This window comes from Pleurodeles waltl, chromosome 7 (genome assembly GCF_031143425.1).
Source record: "Pleurodeles waltl isolate 20211129_DDA chromosome 7, aPleWal1.hap1.20221129, whole genome shotgun sequence".
In the NCBI taxonomy this organism is placed as follows: domain Eukaryota; kingdom Metazoa; phylum Chordata; class Amphibia; order Caudata; family Salamandridae; genus Pleurodeles; species Pleurodeles waltl.
Genome location: NC_090446.1, coordinates 1359705045 through 1359728175, shown reverse-complemented (window position 1 = coordinate 1359728175; position 23131 = coordinate 1359705045). Strand labels below are relative to the sequence as shown.

The following is a 23131-nucleotide window of genomic DNA, read 5'->3' as shown; positions in this document are numbered from 1 at the left end:
TAGGTGTCCATGCAGGTCTGTGATGGGTGCCCATGCATTGGTGTTGCATGCAGGGCTTGGTATTGGGATGGGTGGGTTGTGATGGTGGGGTGTGTGGGAGGTGGTGGAGTGATGGGAGTGAGGGTAAGGATAGGGGTATGTGATGGCATGCAGGTAGGGGGGGTGATAGTAATAGAGATTTGACTTACCAGAGTCCAGTCCTCCTCCTACTCCTGCCAGGCCCTCAGGATGAATGATTGCTAAGACTTGTTCCTCCCATGTTGTTAGTTATGGGGGGAGGAGGTGGCGGTCCACCGCCAGTCCTCTGTACAGCTAGTTTGTGTCTTGCTGCCACGGAACGCACCTTCCCCCGTAGGTCATTCCACCTCTTCCTGATGTCATCCCTTGTTCAGGGGTGCTTTCCCACGGCGTTGACCCTGTCCACGATTCTCTGCTATAGCTCTATCTTCCTAGCAATTGATGTCTGCTTTACCTGTGATCCGAACAGCTGTGGCTTTCCTCCACCATGACCCTTAGCTCCTCCTCTGAGAACCTGGTGTGTCGTTGTGGTGCCATGGGTGTAGTGTGAGTGGTGTAAGTAAGGGTATGTAGGGTGATGTGTTTGGGTGTGTGATGTAAGGTGCGTGGATGGTGTATAGGTGATGGTGGTTTGTGGCTGTGGTCTTGTCTGTGGTCTTGCTATCTCTCTTGTGGCACTTGTTTTTATTTGTAAAGGGTTGTGGGTAATGTGTGTGTGTGTTTTATAGTGGTGTGGGTGTGGTGTGTGAATGGGTGTCAGGTGTGTGTAGTTTGAATTGTCCAATGGGGTGCTGCTTTGTTAGTGTGTGTGTATTTTGAGCGCGGCGGTAAGTACTGCCAATGGTTTACCGCCATTGAATTTCCGCCGTGGTGATTCGTAGGTCATAATGTTGTGGGCGTAGTTCTGTTGGCGTAACTTTGTGGGTTTGGATACCACAAGTTTATCACCGACCTTTGGGCTGGCGGACTTGTGTGTGTGGCTGTATAGTGACGGATTGCTATGTGTGTGTCATAATATGGGTAGCGGTGATCCGCGGTGGTTGCGGTATGTTGGCGCAGTCAGCATGGCGGTAAGCAGTACTTACGGCCAATGTCATAATGAGGACCTAAGTGACGCACAAGACTAACATACGAATTTGAAAGCTAATTCCATACTAACTGATTACTACTTGCAACTTAATTTCTTCCACTCCCAGACCGGCTTTGTCAGACGATAGCATATGCTGTTAGCAGCTGCTCGGGGACCATGCTTGCAGGCAGAATGCAGAACTTTGGGTGTGTATGCCTGTTTGATCGGTGTCACACCTTGATATGGGCCATTACTCAAACTTCCCAAACTAGCACCTGGAAGACTTTAACCATATCTGATTAGGGGGGTTCTTGCCCAGATGAATGGATGCATTTATTGAGTACAAGGTGAGTCTGATCTGCACAAGATTAATGGCATGAAGTAGTTTAATTATGTTTTATTGTTAAGTCGTGTTTGTCGCGATCTGCATGTCTCTTACCACCGTAGGCTGCAGTACTTGGAGGGATGCCTGGTTTCTTACTGGTTCTGGAATGGCCAAGATAAGGGTAATCCCTTCTAGTAGCCATGGTGCTGCCAACTGGAAAAAACGCCAAGGCAGACCGTACCCTCCAGAAGGAGTCCCAAAGGAAAAAACCTAAGTAATGGGAAAAAAAACTCTATCACAGGAACTCCTGAAAAAGAGGAAAAAACAATGAAAAAAGGCAAAAAATAGATGTCAATTCTGCAGGGAAGAAGCAGGAGCACGTAGAAAACTGGAAACAGGAGCGGGGATCACCACCTAGACGGAATTGTTTGCAGGGCAAGGAAGGAGGGAACTGCAGTGCTTATATACCATGAAACAGGAAGTGACAAAACAGGAAGAACGTACAACACCATTGTGGATTGGGAAAGACCACATAGAAATGAATGAGAAAAAAGACCAAGTAGAAAAGGAAAAGGAAAAACGGCATGCTGTGAAGACAAACATCAAAGAAGACAATATGGAAGACCAAGAAGAAAGAAGACATGACAATAGAAGAAAAAGGAGAAAAAAGAAGAAAAAAGAGAAAAGACCCAAGTAGGTAAGTAGGAAGGGAAAGTCAGGGAGGCTGCCAGGGGTTGTGGAGCAACTAGGAGCACGAAATGTGCCCCCTAGGCTGCACCGCAGCAAAAAACACCAAACGAGCACCAAAAACAAACCCCAGTGGTTCCAGCATCCCAAAATGCTGACTGACGGCCCGACCGCGGTCCAAAAAAGGGACGCCGCAGTAGTCTGCAGCGTCTCAGTGTTTGGCCAACAGTTAGATGTATTGTGAGCGTGGAAGAGAGATTCAGAGATGGGGTGAGGGGGTGTGGTGGTGGGAATTCAGGAGTGAAGGAGAGAAGCAAGATGGACTCCAAAAACAAAGGGAGAGAGGGCCCCACTTAACCTATCACCCCAAGGGGACAGGGCACCGTAACACAGTAAATTGAAAAGAATCACCCCAGGGGGAACACAGAACTCTCCACCACTCAACACACTAGTTAGACGCTTATACACTCCAATGATCAATCTTAATAAAGGAATATCTGGAAAAATATTTAATAAATAATCCCATATATAACAGAAACATAAAACAACTATTAAAACCCTCTGGCTCCACAAGGGACTATTAGAAGGAATCGAGGCCAAAATAAATAATTTGGGAGACAAAACACAAGACGTCCTCTTAGTCTATCATCCAGTACTGTCCCAGGTTGGTATACACTGGCCAACTGATTTGTGCACCAAATATCTAATCTATTTTAAGCCAGTTCCAATGGTTCCAGCAATCCAACTTGCAGAAACGCGTTTCGGTGGTCTTTCACAGACCTTCCACTGCCTTGTTCAGGACGATTATATATTCTCCCAACACAATCATTTCATGTCTGCATCCAATATAAATCATAACAGCACGAACTCACTAATCATCACCAAAGTGTATCCTCATCCAGAGAGTTTATTTTACTTCTCTTCCGCTCAAGGACAGATCACTTCATATATTCTACTCACTTGTCAAATTTGTTTAAATATTTAAAAAGGGTCCCATGCCATCAAATTGGCTCTTAATCTCAGACCTTTTCAATGGAACAGGGTGACGGCGTGCTCGTCCTTCCTTCGTTGAGTCCTTGTAGTGGTCCCTAGTAGAGCCAGTAGGGGTGTTTTGAATAGTTGTTTTATGTTTTTGTTATATATGGGATTATTTATTAAATCATTTTCCAGATATTGCTTTATTAAGCTTGATCATTGGAGTGTCTGTGTGTCTAAGTAGTGTGTTGAGTGGTGGAGAGTTTTGTGTTCCCCCTGGGGTTATTCTTTTCAAATTACTGAGAAGCAAGATGGAAACAGAAATTAGGATAGGGAAAATGTGGAGGAAGATCAGGGAGAGAGAGTACGGGCTGAAGTAAAAGAGAGATAGGGGTGATACCTGAACAAAAGGTCCATATGAGACATCTGTGACCTGAACCATAGCCAATTTTAACATGCTTATATGTCTTGAAATTGTTGTCACTGTATGTTACTGCAAGCCGGCAGGTACAGAGATCGCTGGAAGTGCGAAACCACATTGTTTTTTATGTTTTTTTTTGTTTTTAGTTCTTATGTGCTGTGCCCGAAGTTAAACATTAATCGGTACTGCCCTTCGTGAGGTGGCATGAATTTGATTGCTTTGAAGGGAGAGGCAGGGCTTATCTGGGACACGGTTGAGCTACGGCTGCACTTTAACACGAATAGCTAGGTGGCAGTTTTTTTGTTATATAAATGGTAAATTGAAACACGAGTGCCTTCACTATAGTCCCTGTTGTCCATGTCCGCATTAATCAGCTCAATGTATTTTTTATTTACTTTTTTCTTGCACTCACTATCTGCAATCCGTCTCCTAAACCCCACACCCTCTGCCTACTGTTCCTGTAGTCCTGCTCAGCGAAGGTGTTAAAAATGCTGTTAAAAATGGTGCAAAGAAATCTTTTAGATTTCTTTGACCATTTATTTGGCCCCGCTAGTGGGGGGATGCCCCCCTTGCATACATTATGCCTGGTGCAGGCATAATGTGGAGCAAAGGGTTACAAAGTGGCACAATGCATGCATTGCGCCACTTTGTAAATATGGTGCGGTGATTTTTGAATCCTAACGCCACATTAGCTTAAAAAAAATGACACTAATGTGGCGCTAGATCTTCTTAAATTAAATCTGGGCCTATGGGCCCCTTGCACCGCAGAGCGTCACTTTTTATATGGGAAAAACTGATGCGCTGGCATGCAAGGGGCTTGTAAATAAGCCCCATAGGGGCAGATTTAATAAAAGTGGTGCTGCATCCATTGGAGCGCCACTTTTCTTATGCCCCTTAGCGCCCCCCTATAGCAACAATGTGTGCGCCATATTAAACATACGGTGCACCATGGCAGTAGTTAGGGAACTAGTGTCAACATTTTTGACGCTAGTTTGGTGCTTTGCAGGATTAGCACCAAAAATGTTAACGCTAGTTCTACAAAGTACATAGAGGCCCATTTTAACAAATGGTATGCCGCCTTTTAACGCCTGCTCAGAACAAGTGTTAAAAGATGCAGTTAAAAATGACGCGGAGAAATCTTTTAGATTGCTTTGTGCCATTTTTTCAGCCCATCCTAACAAGGGAATGCCCCCCCCCCCTTTGCAAACATTATGCATGGTGGAGGTATAATGTGGCGCAAGGGGTTACAAACTGGCACATTGTATGCTTTATTCCACTTCTTAAATCTGGGCCCAAATGTTACACGTAAAGAACCTGTTAACTTGGCAGCTACGGCCAAGGTAGGCAAAAGGCTCAAACCGATGATGTCATGGCGAGTCTAGGGAAGAATACTACCCCTTATCATTGTGGTGAATTGACGTCCCATAGCTCTACATTAGTCACTCAGTAGCATGAGATCTCTGAATGGTACCAAAGCGTGTAGCGACGTTTGTGAAGAAGGTCTATATTGCCCTCTGCTGGCGCGAAATGGAGTGGCGTGTTCCTCCACTTCCCCGTCATGCCTGCAGGAGCAAAGAGTCTGTGTAACTCTGCTTTAGTCACCCTCCGTTAACTGTGGGGAGGGTAAGATGATGTAGACCGCCCCTCCCGGGCCACAGTTAGGGGCGGAGGCCTCCATGACTCAGATGCGGAATAGGGCCGGGCCGGCGGTAGGGATCTGCTGCCATCTGACGTCACACGAGGAAATACCTGGTTGACAGGCGACGGGAGACAGCGGGAGGTAAAGACGGATCAACTAGAGGTAACTATCCTACCTTTAACTTTCAAGTAAACCTAGAGACATAGTCAAAATGTTGTCTTCTATTAAATAATAAATATCTTCTACTGGATACTTGCAGTCTCGTAAGGAAGTAATGAAAACGTGTGTCTCACCAGTGCCTATTTTATGAAATGGATGAAATGTTGAGACAGCCCTGTCGAAATTACGAAATGTTGAGTCTGTCTTATATATAAATCTCTGAACTGCAGGTTCCAAACACAACTCTGAAAGCAGAAACCCCCAGGGCTGTCAGCAGTTTACAGAAAGACGTCTTGAGAGACCTTTGTATCTTGCTGGGACTAAGACGAAACGTAAAATACAGCAGCGAACAAGGGCCTCTGAACCGCAGGTTCTGCCTGGACTGTAGCGGTGCTTTGTCGGTAGTCTTGTACCATACCACCAAGAGCCCACCGAGTCTGCTCGAAACCTACCTGCTGTTTTCTCAGACCGTAAATTGCCTCTAGCTTATGCTATCCGACTCCCGACACAGCTGAAATTTGAAATTTGCTCTTTAGTAAAAAATATGTGAAATGCGTATATTAATTAGCACAGTTGTGCTAATTAACTATATATATATATATTACCTAGCGAGGACCACGTTTACATAGCAAAAGCATTTTTGGTTTGCTTATAACTTTGGCGCCCTTTGACGAACTTTCACAAAAATTCTCAAAAAATATTCTTCCACCTCAGCATCTTCTTGAAAGGTTTTGAGGCACTGAAAAAAATGTAGGGTCTAAAAACATGTTTTTTCCCATTCAGTTTTCTATAGGAACAATTAGACACAGCAAAATTGGCAGGTGGCCTCATAGGCCTGGTGGGCCCCCTCCCTAAATAACGCATTTTGTAAGAAATCTGAGGCAAAATTGTTTTTAAAAAAAAGGTTCCTGTGCTTGTTAAAAAAAAATAGAAAACAAAGCCAAGCGTCGGCCAGCGCTGGGTGGTGGAATCTCTGTTATAGGGGGGAGAGTGCAGCCCCCTCCTCCAAGCCTCTATGAGGTCTCTGAGAAACCATGCACTGGAGCCAATGATTAACGGAGAGAGAGGCACACCACCCCACCCTTCTGAGTCTCTATGTATCCTTGGGGAACCCATCCCCTTGGGCTGACATTTAAAGGGGAGGGACCCCCTTTCTCGAGCCTCCTCGATGCCCTGGGGACCCATCCCCCAGGGTAGATAATTATTTAGAGGGAAGAGGGACTTGGGGTCTGTAAATATTTAACAGGGACAGGGGCATGCAGCTCCCCTCCCTGAACCAGTCTATAGTCCCAGAACCCCCATTTTTTAAAGCCAACTGTTTCAGTGTCCCAGGGACCCTATACTCCTGGGCACAGTGGTTTCCCTGCCAGAGAGAATGCAGGCAGTGAAGTCTAATGCTTCTGCTGGGTAGCAGCAATGCCGGCTCCTGCTGCACCCTGGATGGGATGTTGGCAGGGTAGCCAATAGGTTTGTGGGGGCCGTGGGGCTCCGTTCAGCTGCCAACATGGGACATGGCACCAGGGCATCCAACTAAAAAAACAGCTCCTGGGCTAGCAGGGAGCCAGCAGAGCCACAGGGCCCTGGGGCCTCTCTTGTGGGCTTCAGCATGAAAAATGTTATGGGGTGTCTCAGGTGGGCATTGGGGTAGCCTCAGATAAGAAAAAAGATTGTGGCCAGTTCCTGCGCCAGCTCCTGTGAAATGGGGCCTCTTTCAGGAAGCTGGCAAGGCCACAAGGGCCCTGGGTCTCCCTCCTGAAGCCCCCAGCAAAAATGAAATATGGATATCCTGGGTAGGCACCGGGATGCCTAAAAATCAATTAAAAAAAATCATAAAATGCACATCAGGAGCCCCTCATTTATTGTTTACTGCTTCTTGCAAAGAGTGCCCCATATTGCCCCTCAAGTGTTTTTAAATATATTTTTTTGAAGCCTGGTGGTGTCCCTAGAAGGAGCATGGGCACCACCAAGCATTTTTTATGTGGTGGGGGCTGCAGGGAATGCATCAGCCTCCCAACAATATTATTTTTAAAACAGTATGCTGGGTCAATAAATCAGTTTTGTTTTAAAGCATTCTTAGCTGTAGCTCTATGCTCTCCAGCTGGAGTGCAGAGCCCCCTTGTGGTTGGTTCTATGGCTGCATTTTGTAGCTTGAAAAGAACTAAAAAGAGACTCAAAGACGTTGATTTTTAAAATAAAAGTTTATACATTTTTATGACAGTCACTTTTATTACACTTTGGATTGTTTGAATTAGTGAAATATATATTTGATAGTAAGTATTGCAGATTTTTGACAAAGATAATAGGTGTATTTTAGATATATGTTAATGTGCTGACCCCTTCATAAAGGTAATAGGCCCACTTTTTATATTTTGGTGTTTTGACTCTTTGACAAAGTTAGTAGGTATGCCCTGCATAAAATGACACCTTTTATAGTGTATATTGTAACATCCCATAGTAAATTATTCACACCTACTGGGATTTGGTGCCAGGCCATATACCGAAGGCCATGTGCAGCATGTGGTTCGCTGCCTGCTGAGGGTTGGATGCAGGGCTTGGCTGCACTATAACTCGTGCCCTCGCCACGCACTGCTTAAGACCTTACATATTACTTCACTTATGATATGGTCTGTGTCAACACTGATAACATGACGGGAAAATCTGAAATAGCATCATTGGTGAAGACACTGTCCATGGCAGGTGAGTGATGTACTTTTTGGCAAGAGTTATAGTTAGTTGAGATAAGTATAACAAGTGAATTTCAGTAGTTTTGTTTGTTTAAAACAGTATGTTTTAACTGACATTTTAACCTAAGTAAAACATCCTTTGTGTTGTTTCAGCGAATTTCTAAGGTTTTCCTTTTTTATTGTAAAGTAAAATATTCTTACAATTCACAACTTTAATGTGTCTTTAACCTTTGGTTATTCATTGACATGTTCTATGGCATCACTTGTAACATCACTGCTATATCAGGAATGACATAATTGATGACAACACTGTGCATGTTTCAAAGCAGTACCCTTTCAGTCTTAGAGTACCACATACATTATGCAAAAAAGGAAGTAGGGAACTCTAGGTAGTTCCCAAATTTTAGGTGGAGAGCAGTTCATTTATAAGGAACACTCTACAACACCACAAACATTCTAAAACTGCTCACCTCAAATGCCTGTTTTTTCTAACAGAGATTTTAAGCATAGCATTTACAGCGTTTAACTTTGGATAAAAAGGTATCTTCTTTATTGTATTTTTTTGTGGCAAGTGAATAGTTCTACTGACTCTAGATCTCATTCTGTGAAAGTTAGAAAACATCTACCTCAAAACAACTGACTTAAATAGGGTATACCTTATGATGTGCTTACATGATAGCCCCACTTCCTTTGGGCCATTCCATTGACAGAGCGACTTTAAATAGAGTGGACAGACCCTCAGTTTGCCAGGCGCGTAGAGTACGCTGTCTGCAAAACTCTAAATGAGGCCCTCTGCTCTGAACCTTGAGCTTTCACGGAGATGGCCAGAACCCATACATTTTAGAGGCTTGGAGAAAGGTAGAAACACTATCTTTGTGAGTTCTATGATGTGCCTCAGCCTCCTCCTATAGTGGACATTTTTGTGAGGACTGAGTCTTCATGATCTCTATTTAAGAAGAAAGTAGACTAAAGACACTTTAATTTCTTTCTATTCAGTATGCCAGTTGAAATATTCCTATGTCATTATCTCAGTAAGCACTTTGTCAGGTTCACATACTATGCATGAATGTCTCTATTATGGAATTATGATCGCAATAAAACTTTTAAATAAACATTTCTGTTGTTTTACAGGAATTAATTGCAGAGTTATTGTTTATTTTGACGTTGGTATTATATTTAAGTGATCCAATTTAAGCGCCACTGATTCAAAAGAAACCTGTTCGCTAATACTGTCGCCTCTTGTATATATATTGTAAGATGATCATCTACTGCAGGTTGTATGGTGTGTAGGTTCTGTTACGAGTCCCATCCTTTGGAGTATGATTGTCAATAGGCAGGGGCTTACTGTCTCCCTCAATGGGTAAATAAGCCTCTGCATTTGGGGTATTAACCACTATGGAGAAACTTTAAACTGTGAGTATAACCCCTACTGTGTTTTGGAACCTATCTTTTCCTTACTCCTACATTATTCAACTACATGACAAAGGCCACTGACCCAATTGGGCTTAATCAATGGCTGAATGTGTTGACCTCTAAGATGTAGGAATAACTCCTGTATTGTCCTTAATATTATCAGTGGTATTACAAATCAACAACCACAACTTGGAGCTCTTTGAAAAAAGCTCCCTTGTTGTTCAGCCAATTCAGAATTATTACTGTCGTAGGAGTCTTACCATGGGGATAAGATTGCTAAGTTTAGGCCGGCAGCACCACTGTGTGTGGGTGACTGAGTCAGTCCCACACCGACTGGAAGCTAGCAGCCTGACCACATCGGCTAGCTAGCAGCACCCCAGCCAAACCTGGAAAGTAAAGGTGATATGTGGCAGTCTAAAAACATGACACTCTGACTCCTAAGGAAAGTCGTGGTGGAACAGATCATACCCCTTTTTCTCAGTTGCATAAAGCCTTACACACACAAAAGCAGACAAAGAGATGCAGGATAAGTTTCAATACATTTATTGAAGAAACTGCATTCTATGATAAAAGGCATGAGCTACGATTATTAGGAAAATGAAACATAATACAGTGAGGATTGTGACCATTAGAGTGAAACATATAAGCGATCAAGTCTAAGAATTCATACCTGTACTCTAGCATCTAACATGAGAGCATAGCAGTGTTAGCCCTTCTGCCTGCCCAGGTCTTATGGAAGGCACCCTGAACCCATACCAGAAAGAAGGCAAGGGTCTGCCTGTGTTTCTGCTGGCAGTCCTCCCAGTTGGTTGAAAAGACAAGGCCAAGATAAGAAAACCTTTTGACGAAGTGGTGCACAGCATAAGATGGCATGTCCCCTCTAACGTTCTTCGGCCTTTGTGGTGTTTATATGACAAAACGTGTTGAGTTCTGAGAACAGCCTGACGTGATAATATGTCTGTGGTTAGAAGGTTGACTCCTTAACTCTTAGATCAGCAATACCCGGTGAACTATTGTATACAACAATGACAACCTTGAGCAAGGGACAGAGTAAAATGCATGCAAAGGACAATTACATGTGGAACATGAAAGAAGCATGTTTTCTACGAAAGGCAGCAGATAAAATATAAAACAACACGCTAAAAGCAGGCTGTGCTAAATTGTAATAAATTGAATAAAAGTGAATAAAATATGTTTGCTTCTTAAAAGTACGGACTATGGGCCCAAGAGCTAAAATATGGGTGCCCAATCTAGGTGCTAAAAGGTACCTACAACATTACAAATCCTGGATGAGGAAAGGACCCAAGGAAGAAGCATACCACCATTGGTGGGTCAGAGTCCTATGCCCAAAAAAGGAACACTTCTGTAACTAGTTTATATATTAGTGAATCTGAGCTTTTTGTGGTTTGCTGTACCTGTGTGTTTTGAGATAAAAACATAGAATCACCTTCAGTTTTACCCTATGCCCCTGACCAAAATGTGGGTCTTGGCTAGTGGGGGTTGGAATGCTGTATTGCAGGCCGAATTCTCATTCACCCCTACCGTCTTTTAGATATTTTCAAATGTCAGTTAATGTAACCACATAGGAAGAATAAGGAATTTACATTTTTATCTAACTTTCAAGGAGTATTTGAGTAGAAGTTTGCTCTATCACAATAAATGTGTGTTCTACAAAAGTCAGACATGTTTGATAACATTGGATATGTGTAACGTATAGAGCTTAGTGCACACTATATTTTTTCCTTACAGTTATCAAATATGATTCATTCATATTATCGAGAAGTTTGATGCTACAACTTGCTGAATATAAATAGTGAGTTGTGACGTCACTGAACACTTGCTGGCAGGAAGTAAAGTCTTATGGGAGACAGGTGCAACTTCCAGAATCACAAACAGAAAGCATGACTCTGTGCACATTGCCTTTCCCAGGTTCACTGTACAGAAGCACTTTTTTTTCTAATTTCAGTGAATGCAACAGCCTACTTATAAGGACAATAAACCTCATGTTCGAAGAAATGTTGTGATCGCAAAGGTCCAATCTGAGCTTTGCAACAGCAAAAGTAGATTTTTAAATGTACAAGACCCAAATTGGAATGTGGTAATGTTATTGAATCCAATTTGGATTTTCAACTAAATATATCAAATCAGTATTTGGAAGGGGCAGGTAAAGAACGTCTCTTCCAAATACTGATGCATTAAGTTCTGTTTAGTGCTTACCTCCTCAAAGGAGGTGGTAAGCAATGTGCAAGTGGGAAGGGGTGACAGAGTACCCTTTCCCCTTTCTGGATGTGGACAAACAAATACATTTTTAGTTGCAGGAGTCCCAGAGACCACTGCCTACTCCTAAAAAATGTTTGTAAAACATTTCATTCTTTTTAAAACACATCAAGTTTTTCTTTTAGTCAAACTGGCTACATTTAAAAAAAGTTACTTTCTTTAAAGGCCGTCTCAGATCTGGTGGTCTGCTTACCCAATCAAATCAGCATGCCTGTGACTCTAGCGAGTTGCAGTGGGTCGTAATTTGCAACCTACCTCATACATAATAATGAGATACGTAGAAGCGGGACCAACTAGTATTCAGTATTTTGTGAACCAGCCTATTAAAACATGGGTTGGTTCACAAAATCCCAATGTATTTGTAGAAGTCGGTGCACAAATTGCGACCACGTCTACTAAATCAATTAGAATACATTCCAAATAAAAAAATGCAAATTGCTAATTGGTATTTGTTGCCATTTACATTTTCTTATTAGGGGTTTCAGCATGTAATTTGGTATTCAGTAGAACAAATCCATTTTATAAGCTACACCATAAGGAGGTTATATGTCACCTTGGAATTTTGTGCCTGCCTATGGAGCTCTGCTGTGTTCTGCCTGCGACCTCATGCTTCATAAAGTACAGAGCGTACATATACTTGCTATGTATAGCTGGGGGTAAAATATTCAGAATTTTCTTACCCATTTAAAAAGTATTCTCTAATTGTAATACCCAACCCAGAGTCTGAAACTGCCAAACTGCTTGAATACCTTTGACCAGAAACAGGTAAAGTTTTAGCAAGTGTAATGTTAGTAAACCTTGCAAGCTTCTATGGCAACTGGGTTATCTAAACAGGTTAGGCCGCAAGGCAGAACGTCAGCCATGCGTTGATAGTTGCTGTTGGAACTGATCCAAGATAACATCACAGTTACATGGCGCAATACAATGCTAAAGGTCATCAATGCACCTTTGTGGCAAGTTGGTCCTTCAACCTCATTAGTTTTAAACAGGGGAGGGCTCATTACTGGAATGCGTATGTCAGGCAAACAAAAGAAAACCTTTTGTCACTTCTACAGCTCCAAAGGGTCTGAAAGCCTTCAGAACCATCCCAGCCGCTGAAGAGTTTTCAAGCTGTGCTGTCACTTAGATCCAGTAAGCCTGTGCTCTGTGCTGAACATTCTTAAGATTAAGTCACAGACACTGCACTTACACCTGCTTTCACATACAAAGAGCACATACTAAACAATAGAACAAGGCTGACCCTACAGCTAGTTCCCCATAGTGCACAGAGTAAAGATGCTAATGCACCTACAGCTGTATCTCTGGACTATTCCAATGAACAGAAACATTATTTGAATATATTCACAGCTGTTGCACTGATATAATATGAAACAAACAGGGTAAATGTACTAGTGGCACAAGCAGAGAGTTTGCATTGAGCTCATAAAACACAACCTGGGAAAGGGCATTAATATCTCAGGATACTACAGACAAAGCACTATCACAAGAGACAAGAAAAAACTCACTGATGCCAACTGAGAGAAATGTAGTAGCACAAGTAACATTATTATGATTAAATGATTTGGTATGAGATTTTCAGTCGCTAACATAAAATAGTCAGGGCTTCAAGTCACCACAATTTCTAATTACTCTTTTTTTGCCCCACCAGTGACAGTTTACAAGCAATGGACGACAAGACGGTGATGGACCAGACAGACAGTGCTACAAGCTCTGCTGTACCGAATAGGGACGGTTTGGAAACTGATGAACCTGTAGCCACCATGGCATTTGAGAACATGATGGAACCAACACCTTCAGAAGCAGATTCAGAAACAACCAAAAATGGAAACGCCTGCCACTTCTTTCTTGAAGGCCGTTGTCGATTTGGAGACCGCTGCCGGAACCTTCACTTGGGGATAGCAAAGCAAACCTCTCCCTCCAGGTCCAAGACAGAAAAGAGTAAAACAGAGGAACTGGAATCCAAGGAGAAGAAGCCACCCATGAAAACTGCCGAAGATGTCATTGCCAGAATTCAGTGGGATGATCAGTTGCCAAAGGACTCTTTCACCATCGGCTATCTGGACCGGTTCCTAGGCATCATTGAGAAACCATTTTCTGCCTTCTCTTGGGAAGATTTTGCATCTGTAGGGTATGATGTGTTAGCAATACCTAAACATCGTATCCAGTACTTTAAATTCAGAGATGTGGTTGTGTGGGACAAGGCCACACGCACAGATGATGTATTTGGCTCCACAGGGGGTGGGCACACTATATTGGATATTGTTGAAAAGTATCAATTGGAAGAGAAGAAGCAGGATACTGAAGCTTTTGAGGGGAATATTGGAGACCCTGCTCTTAAAAGCAGCTATGATTCTGGTGATGATGATGGTGATGAGGGAGAGTTCCATTTAAAGCATGAAAGAACTGATGACCCCCCTGAGCGTGGAGCTATCAAGAGGAAGAGACCCAGCCACTTTGTTGCAATCCGAATCGCAAGTGAAGAGGTGAGAAGTGCTGTCAAGGAGGTGCAAAACCAACTGGTGAAGGCTGAACCTGGACTAGTGGAGTTCTGCACACCAGTGCCTACCCTCCATCTTACATTGTGCCTCCTCCACCTAGAGTCACCAGAGGAAATCCAGAAGGCATTAACCACTTTGCAGGAGCTGCGGTGCGAGAGCCAGCGTCTCCTCCCTCCTGCGCTCATCCTGCACTTCCAGGGACTGAATGACTTTCATTCCAGAGTGTTGTACTTGGAACCTTCTGCCACACCAGAACTGTGCAGATTTGCTAGGACTTTAGAGTGCCTTTTCAGTGAGAAAGGGCTAACAGTCATCAGACCACCTAGCTATGACAGCCTCCATCTGACAATCGCCAAGATCCCCAGACACACTGCTCAGAAGAATCCTTCACTGCAGCTGTCCCGTGCCCTGTATGGAGCTACCCTAGTGGACAGCTATGGATCTCAGCAGGTGGACTCCCTCAGTTTCTGTTACGCAGGTGAAAGTAGACGGACAGATGGATTCTATAGTACATTAATGGAGTTTGCACTCTACTGACCTTCTGTAGAGGATATAAACCTTCTGGACTGATGCTTTGAGAAATCCATACCATCTCTGCTCTGCGTGTACAGAAATCCATTGATTTTATCATGTCATACTTACATTATATAGAGAATTTTCCTCACTGTACAGCTAATAATATGCATAGGTTTTACATATTAGAAACAATATCAACTTTAATAAACATACTCCAATATACAAAAATATGACAGTTTCTGTAAAACATTTTAATATTTCCAAATTTTATATAAACTTTACAATACAAGTAATACATTTGCATGAATTAAAATATTGATGTGTAGGCTTGCTTTTTTTAAAACACTATTAAAAGATATCTCTAATTTGTCCATCCTTTGGTTACATAATACCCTTTTGTACGACTAAGATGTTCAGTCTGACACAGAATCCTCCATTTTCAGTCTCTAGTTTGAGCCCACATCATGAGGAGGTCAGGCTGAGATCTTTAAATCATGGGAAGTCCATTATAAAATACAATGTTAATATTGTCCAAAGTAGGCCAAACCATGCAGCTATGAGAAGCAGCAGCTGAAGGATGTGAGTCTAAGTTAATGATGATTAGTACATCCTTAGTATAGTGTGGAAAGTGTCCCGCCTGACATCCACACAAGATCTGCTATCACTGTGGAGATCACAGTTGTTCAAGAGCCAAGACCAGACTACATGCTGAAACATCCTAGTCGGCACATGTACCCGTCAAGGATAATGAAAAGTTTCACTGCCAAGAGACTTGCTACCAAGTTGGCTTCCAAACCCGATTTGTCAAAATACTAACTTCAGGTGGACAGTACGCTTCAATCTTAGGAGATGGATGTCTATTTAAGAAAAGCGTGGAACCCAAAAACCTCTTACTCTCCTTGAAGGCTTACCATGGTGAATACCAAGTGACCCCATGTAGGTCAGGTCCATTGCCACAGACTGCCCTCAAACCAACCACTGCACACTGTGAACACATGTCTTTCATATTTGTAAATGCACTAAAGGAGTTTCGTCAACTCAATGGAACTGCTTCTTAGACGTCTCCTAGTTATGTTGTATATACACATGCCACAGATAGCCCAAATTAAGTACGTCTAACTCTGAAGCCTTTTCGTGGAGACCTGAGGCAGTCAGAGACTGCAGGGTGTTGCCCAGTATGTATGTAAAATGCTGTTTACCATTGGGTTCCCCAGGCCTCTTACTCTTGCACTCAAATTGGATTGCCAAGAGACTTCTCTTAGACATTTCAGTCTCTCAGTGCAGCAAGGGAGAGCAGTACAGGCTTTCATGGGTTTATTTTTGGAGCTGAATGCGGCATTTGGTCTGTTTCATGAGAAGTACTATATTGTGGGATTCACCATTTAGCCCCATTTATTGAGAACATTATGAGGGGTTTGGTACGAAATGTTACAAATAATCCCCTCCACCTTCTCCTAGGGGGTCGGTGCACTTGCTACACCTGCTATAAAATCCCATCTCTTAAATCAGATATACAGTTGCACAATGGACATTTTCCTACACTTGGCAAGCTTAAATCCAGTGAAACAATCTTAACGTTTACATAATCCTAAACCCCAGTTGAAAGCAGGCGGAAAATGAAAATTCATTGTGGGCAGATGACCGTACAACTAATCGCATAATATTTGTCGCAAATTGCAACCAGTATTTTTAGCAATGACTAGGGGCTATATGTAAGAACACTTTTTCCCATAGACACAGAATAGGTAAAAACTTTTGCTATATCTGGCCCTAAGTGTGGTCATTTGCAAACCAACCTATGTACTAAGAGGTCAGTTACAAAATGACTAATTCATAGTGGGTCCTTATTCGATCTACCTCATGAATACTAATGCAGTAGGTCGTAAATTACAACACACTATGAATTGCAGTCATCACAAATGGTGGCCTGGTGGAAACAGGAGTACATTAAAAAAAACACTTTCTGGACCACTTCCTCCACTTAAACTTTTTTTACATTCACAAAGAAGCAGGGGTCTCAAGAGAACCCCTACTCATTTGCAAATGGGTTACCACTACATGTTTGCAGTCGATAAAGTATTAATGTTTTGCGACCGGAATACATTTACAAAACACTAATGCATACCATTCCATACTATACTAATATTTTGAAAGGGATGCCCTAAACAGGCCCCTTCCAAATACCATATCAGTATTTGGTTGCAAACAGATATTGCAATTCGGTAACATTAGCAAATTGCAGTTTAGGTTTGATACATACCAAACTGCGTTTCTGTGGTCACAAACAGACAGATTCTGAGAATCGGCTTGCTTGCAAATGCAAAAAAGCTTAGTAAGGTATTGTATTGCAGCTTTCATATAACCTCTACGTGGGGCTGTGAAGCACTTGTCTGCATGAGTAGCACCCTACACCATGTAGGGTGTGTAGTTGGAAGGATGTTGTCTTTGTGTTGATACTATGTGGTAAGTGTTTCCATGTTGTGCGTGAGACCACCGAGGTGCGCTTATCATGTTACGGGAAGAAGTACGTAACAGTGTGTTGGAAGATGAAGTGTGAGATACAGACGGGCAGTTTAATGGTTTTCAGTGCGCTGATATCTTTGAACAGCTCTGCAGAACCCTTTATGGTATTTCATACGAAATAGTCTGCTTAGCTGGTTACTGCACTGGGTTGTCCAATTGTAAATTTTGTATATAGTTGTGGTCTGTAGTTAGCATGTCTTGAGGAGAGAGAAGTGGAAAGATCGGTTGGTATGGGCATTTTTATTATCATCCCATATCTGAGTGTCTTAGTGAGATGTAAAGAAGCTGTCAGGTTCTATAGATATTTGTGACCTGAAGCGGTGAAGTATATTCAAGTCCTCCACATTGTCCCTCAATATGTGACAGATCTCTTCAGTTATTTCATGCCTGTTATTGGGTGATGGCTGTTTTTTAAGAGGCATAAGTTACAATTTGTTACAGAGCACTGCACGTTATGTTTATTAGTGTTATTGTGGGCCATAACTGGTATAGAGGAAGTACATAGCTTCTTCCTCTTAATGTGATGTGTGAGGCCATTACCGTTAAGAGGTAGTATGCACACATTTTTGTGTAATAAAACAAAACCATAATAAAACAAGGATTGACAAAGCCAAAAGGCTGACAGCTATCTTGGCAGCTTTTGAATCTTTCTTGTCTGTTTCTTGCTAAATATATTTGTAACATAATGTGTGTATTTGAGTTTCAGAGACATTAGTCTCTGATTTTATGTTAAATGTAACACTCACTGACACCCTCCAGGTTAACAACTGCGCAATTCAAGATTTAAAAATAAAAAAATAATCATCAAAAGGAAGTACATAGCTATATAATGTCACAATGAACCATAAGACAGCCTTTTCTTTTTAGCCTACCTGCATATAAAAACAGTTTGCTGGTTGAGTTGCAATTTGTGGGTTGTAAGCTGAGGTTTGTATTTGAGTGTGCAACTGTTTTTTGGGCTCTTTTGCTGGGAAGTGGGTGGTGCAGTTATCTAGGAAATAGCTATGCTTTAAACTGTTTTCAAAAGTGTATTTTATCCTGGGTCCTTCTAATGCTGGCTCATAGAGAGTTTTAGAGCTTAGCAACTTGTACTGAGAAAGCAGTGCCTTCTACAGATTTTTCTGTGGTAAGGTGGTATGATGGTAAGTGGTGCAAGCCTGGAGCGCAGTGCTATGTTTGGTTTGTATTGCTTGAATTAAACTTGTAGGTATAGCGGTCCTTTTGCTTCAGAGGCTCCATAGACAATGGAGAGTGCCTTGAACATTGCCCTTCTGCCTATAGGTAACCAGTGGAGCAATTGCAGGATTGGAGTCATCTGCTATCTTGGGTGAAGGCAAAAAAGAAGCTTTGCGGCAGCATTTTGGATGAGTTATATTTTGCATTGAATGAATGTGGGTGCGCCAAGGTATACTGTGTTTGCATAGCAAAGCTTGAAGATTACAAGTGTGAGGATGCTTTGCAGTTTATGTTGGTGTGCAGGGTATGGGAAGATGTGACACAGTGTTTTCATTGTGCAGAAGGCACTCTGTGACATTAGCATGCAGTGTCAAGTATAGGTCTGAATCCATGGTTACCCCTAAGTTTCTAACTTCTCTTGATGTTTTTGGGGAAGCTTCAAGTTCCTTTGGCAATATGGTGATAGGCTGGTAATTTTACCATTGTCTGCGTGTCATAATATCTGTCTTTGTTGTATTGAGCTTTACAGGCTTATTTATCATCCATATGCTTAAGGCACCGAGGTAGAATTGTAGAGGTCTTCGGTGCTAGCAATTAATAAAATTATTTGGGTGTTACCTGCATGGTTACAACAGGTGAGGTTGTATGATTGAATCAGATTTGGATAGGAGGTTAGGTGGAGATTTAATAATAGAGAGCATATGATGGACCCCTGAGGAATGCCACAGTTTGTGAGGAGGTGATGTGAAAGCTTTCACAAAATATCTTCCTAAGAATAATCTATTTGATATGGGTCTGTAGTTTGCTGGGTCAGATGGATCAAAGTTTTTCTTTTTGAAGAGAGTTCTGATGTAGGAGGTTTGAGCATAGTTGGGAATAAACCTAGATCCAGTGACTTGCTGAGTGGCCACCTACTGTGCATGGTTGAGGTCAAGATATCTAGAGATTTTTGCCAGTGCTGGGTCTGTTGGTAATCTTGATTGTGTGGTTGCAATGATGATATTGAGGAAATCTTTTTGTGACAGGGTTTTGAAGGTATGCATGTGTGCACTGATGGATAGTTATTGCTGTCTCTTTCTACGGTGGTTAGGTGATGTGGTGTGTCCGTTTTCTTATTCAGGTAATTTTCTATCTTTGTAATTTATTATATCAATTGATTGGACATTTAGTACATTTGGCCCTAAATTTGTAGCAGAGCTGTCATTTGAGGGTGATGTAGCTGGCCCTTGAGTTTGCTTTACAAAAAAAAGATTGCGAGCAGCTCAAAGGATTCTGGGGGTTATTCTAACTTTGGAGGAGGTGTTAATCCGTCCCAAAAGTGACGGAAAAGTGACGGATTTACCACCAGCCGTATTACGAGTCCATTATATCCTATGGAACTCGTAATACGGCTGGTGGTATATCCGTCACTTTACCGTCACTTTTGGGACGGATTAACACTCCTCCAAAGTTAGAATAACCCCCTCTGTGATAGTACAGCTGAAACTGTATGACCCTTCATCAGCACTTAATGCCCAACCATGTGCTCTTTCCTTATATGAAAATGATGGTAATGCATTAACATATTTATGTATGTGTATGAATGTACCCTATTAACTAAAAACTAGCATTTTAACATGACAGGATGCCTCCACTACCTCTGCTTAAATTTGTACATTCTTGGGATGATTCAGCCTCATAATTCCTGATTAAGGTCCTATACCAGTTTTAATAATCAAGGATAATGTTCCTGTTTTTAAAGACACTGGTTGTGATTTGATCAATGTAGCCCCTTCTCAATAAATATAATCGTCATTGTTGAAAACAGACCAGATCACCCCATCAACAAAAACACTAAACTCGATCGTACCCAACTTCTAACTTTCAGCTAATTTCTACCCTATGAAAAAATAGTTGCTAATCTACTAAATACTGTTACAGCTGACTAATACTTGCTGGCCAGGTACCAGTCTAGATTCAGGCTTGGCATTGGCAACCTAAAATGTGCATTGTATACTAGATGAAGGTGACTCAACCATTTTACTATACTCTTGGCAGATACTTGATTATTACATGGTAGTTTGAGACAAGATACAAGGTTGGTTGAAATAATTTCTCACTGTTAGCGCTCAGCTTGTGAATCAGAGATTTTACTCCCGCCATTGTCAACTTGAGATGTGCCATACCATAAGGATCCATCATAAGGCACACATTCTTTATTTGTACATGGAGCCTTTAAGCCTGAACTTACATAACTCCAGTGTTACCCTTACCAATATTTGGCAGATACCCAGCTGTACCTAACAGTCTAAATAATAGACATTATTACCTTAGAAACTGTCTATCCCCGTTACAGATGTGGATGCCTCAGAATTTTCTCCTCAATCCTAAAGAAAACTGATTGTCTCCTCTCAAACTTAATGAAAAGCAGGTGTTAGAAATGGGGTCTCTAGTTGGCAGTCGGTTTGCACCCTGTCCAAGTAGGGACCCTCACTCTTGTCAGGATAAGGGGGATACCCTCTAAGATAAAACCTGCTCACCCCCTTGGTAGCTTGGCACGAGCAGTCAGGCTTATCTCAGAGGCAATGTGTAAAGCAGTTGCGCATAACACATTGTAATAAGGAAAAACACTACAAAAGGACACCACACGAGTTTTAGAAAAATAGCCAATATTTATCTATACAAAACAAGACCAAATCCAACATACAGTAAATAAGATACACATTTTGCAAGAATTACTTAAAAAGACAGTTCCTTGAAGTCAGTAGCTCCACGGGGGGCTATCATGGCGGTGTGATCAACAAAACGAACAGTTCATGCCGGCCACGGCGTTGTGGGCCAGCTATGGTGTCGGGAAGGCCCACAAACAGTACTTTTGGAATTGGAGGGCGTTGCAATCCTCGCGATGAGATCCATAGAGCGGCATCGCTGAGGTCGCCGTGTTGGTTCCGGAGGTGAGTGTGGGGTCGTTGGGTCCTTGAAGTCATACACATTGCGGATCGAACTCTGGGCTGATGAAGTCAGGAGTGCTGGCATTGATGGCGTCGGGGCTGCGGTGCACAGTGGGACGATGCGACGTGTGGTGCCCACAGGTCACGGTGCAGACAATGGCTCGGTGACGGCGTCCAGTGGCGTCGGTGAGAACAGGGCTGCGGTGTGAAGCGGGGCGGTGCGATGTGCAGTGTCACCAGGTCACGGTGCAGGCAGATTCGTCATTGTTGAAGCGCTGTCATCGGGAGGCCCAAGTCTGCAGTGCGGTACAGGACTGGCTCCTTGCGGTGTCCATGGGTCGTGGTGCAGACGGGGATGCCTGGTGATGACACTGGAGTCGATGGTGCTGGCATAAGTGGACCGTGGTTGCGGTGCAGGACGGGACGGTGCTTCGTGTACCACACGAGCCGTATCCACAGGCCACGTTTCAGGCTGCGGACCGGTTTCAGCAGGAGCTGCGTCATTGGGGATGCCCAGGCTGCGCTGTGAGCAAGGCAATGGCGGAGTGCGGGGCTCACAGCTCACGGTGTAAGCAACGGCACAGTGGCAGCGCCGGTGAGACCAGGGTTGCAGTGTGAAGTGGGCCGTGCAGCTCCGTGCGGCGTCTGCAGGTCACGGTGCAGGCGAGCTGCATCATTGGCGGCGGCGCTGTGGTTCTTCTTCTTGAATAGCACTAAACACTCAGTTCCCAGTGCTGTAGGCAGATGAAACTGAAGTCTTTGGTGTCCCTGAGATTTCCAAAAGGAGGCAAGCTCTACTCCAAGCCCTTGGAGAACTCTCTCAAGCAGGATACACATCAAAGTTCACCCTTTGCTCTCTTTTAGGGCAGAAGCAGTAACTGCAGGCCAGCCCAGCAAAGCAACACAGCAAAGGGGCAGTACTCCTCCTGTAGCTCTTCAGCTCTTCTCCTTGACAGAGGTTCCTCTTGATCCAGAAAGATCATAAAAGTCTGGGGTTTTGGGTGCACTACTTATGCCCAGTCCTGCCTTTGAAGTAGGCAAACATCTAAGGAAAGTCTCTGTTGTTGACAAGATCCTGCCTTGCTCAGGCCAGGCCCCAGACACACACCAGGGGGTCAGAGACCACATTGTATGAGGACAGGCATAGCCCTTTCATGTGTAAGGGACCACTCCTCCCTCCACTCTAGCCCAGATGGCACATCAGGATATGCAGGCTACACCCCAGCTCCCTTTGTCTCACTGTCTAGAGGGAATTCACAACAGCCCAACTATCAGTCTGACCCAGATGTGGAATACACAAGCAGGCAGAGGCAGAGAATGGTTTAGGCAAGAAAACGTCCACTTTCTAAAAGTGTCATTTTCAAACAAACAATTAAAAAACCTCCAGGTTCTCTTGAGCGAGCTTCCTGAAGCGGGCGGTCTGGTTTCTGAAGTCCAGCATCTAGCTAACTACATCCTGGGGTGGCTTCCTAGGAGCTTGCTATCAGCCCTTTTTCACCAGACGAAGAAGAGAGTGACCCTCTCCCAGACCTCTTCTCCCACAGTGCAGCTGATGGTTCAGTTGATGGGGTAGTGCTTGCTGACTGCCTGTCTGAGTCCCTATAAGAGGACTGCAGAAACCTCCTAGGACAGTTCTCAGAACTGTTCTACTTGACACCTGGTCAAACCACATGGTGTGAACACGCCGTTGACACAGGGGACAGCTTGCCTGTTAGGAGCAAAATGTACAGGCAGCCTGATCATGTCAGAGACTACATCAAGTCTGAAGGTCAGAAGATGCTAGACCTAGGAGTCATAGAGCCCTCAGACAGCCCTTGGGCT

The 23131-nt window shown here is 43.1% G+C and overlaps 1 protein-coding gene across 1 annotated transcript; it reads left to right on the top strand.

Moving 5' to 3' along the window:
- Positions 1–5149: 5149 nt before the first annotated feature.
- On the top strand, positions 5150–15052 carry LENG9 (leukocyte receptor cluster member 9). The gene is made up of 2 exons (XM_069200802.1): positions 5150–5296; positions 13316–15052. The coding sequence occupies exon 2, from the start codon at positions 13332–13334 to the stop codon at positions 14700–14702; it is 1371 nt and encodes a 456-aa protein (XP_069056903.1). The 5' UTR covers positions 5150–5296; positions 13316–13331; the 3' UTR covers positions 14703–15052.
- Positions 15053–23131: the final 8079 nt, after the last annotated feature.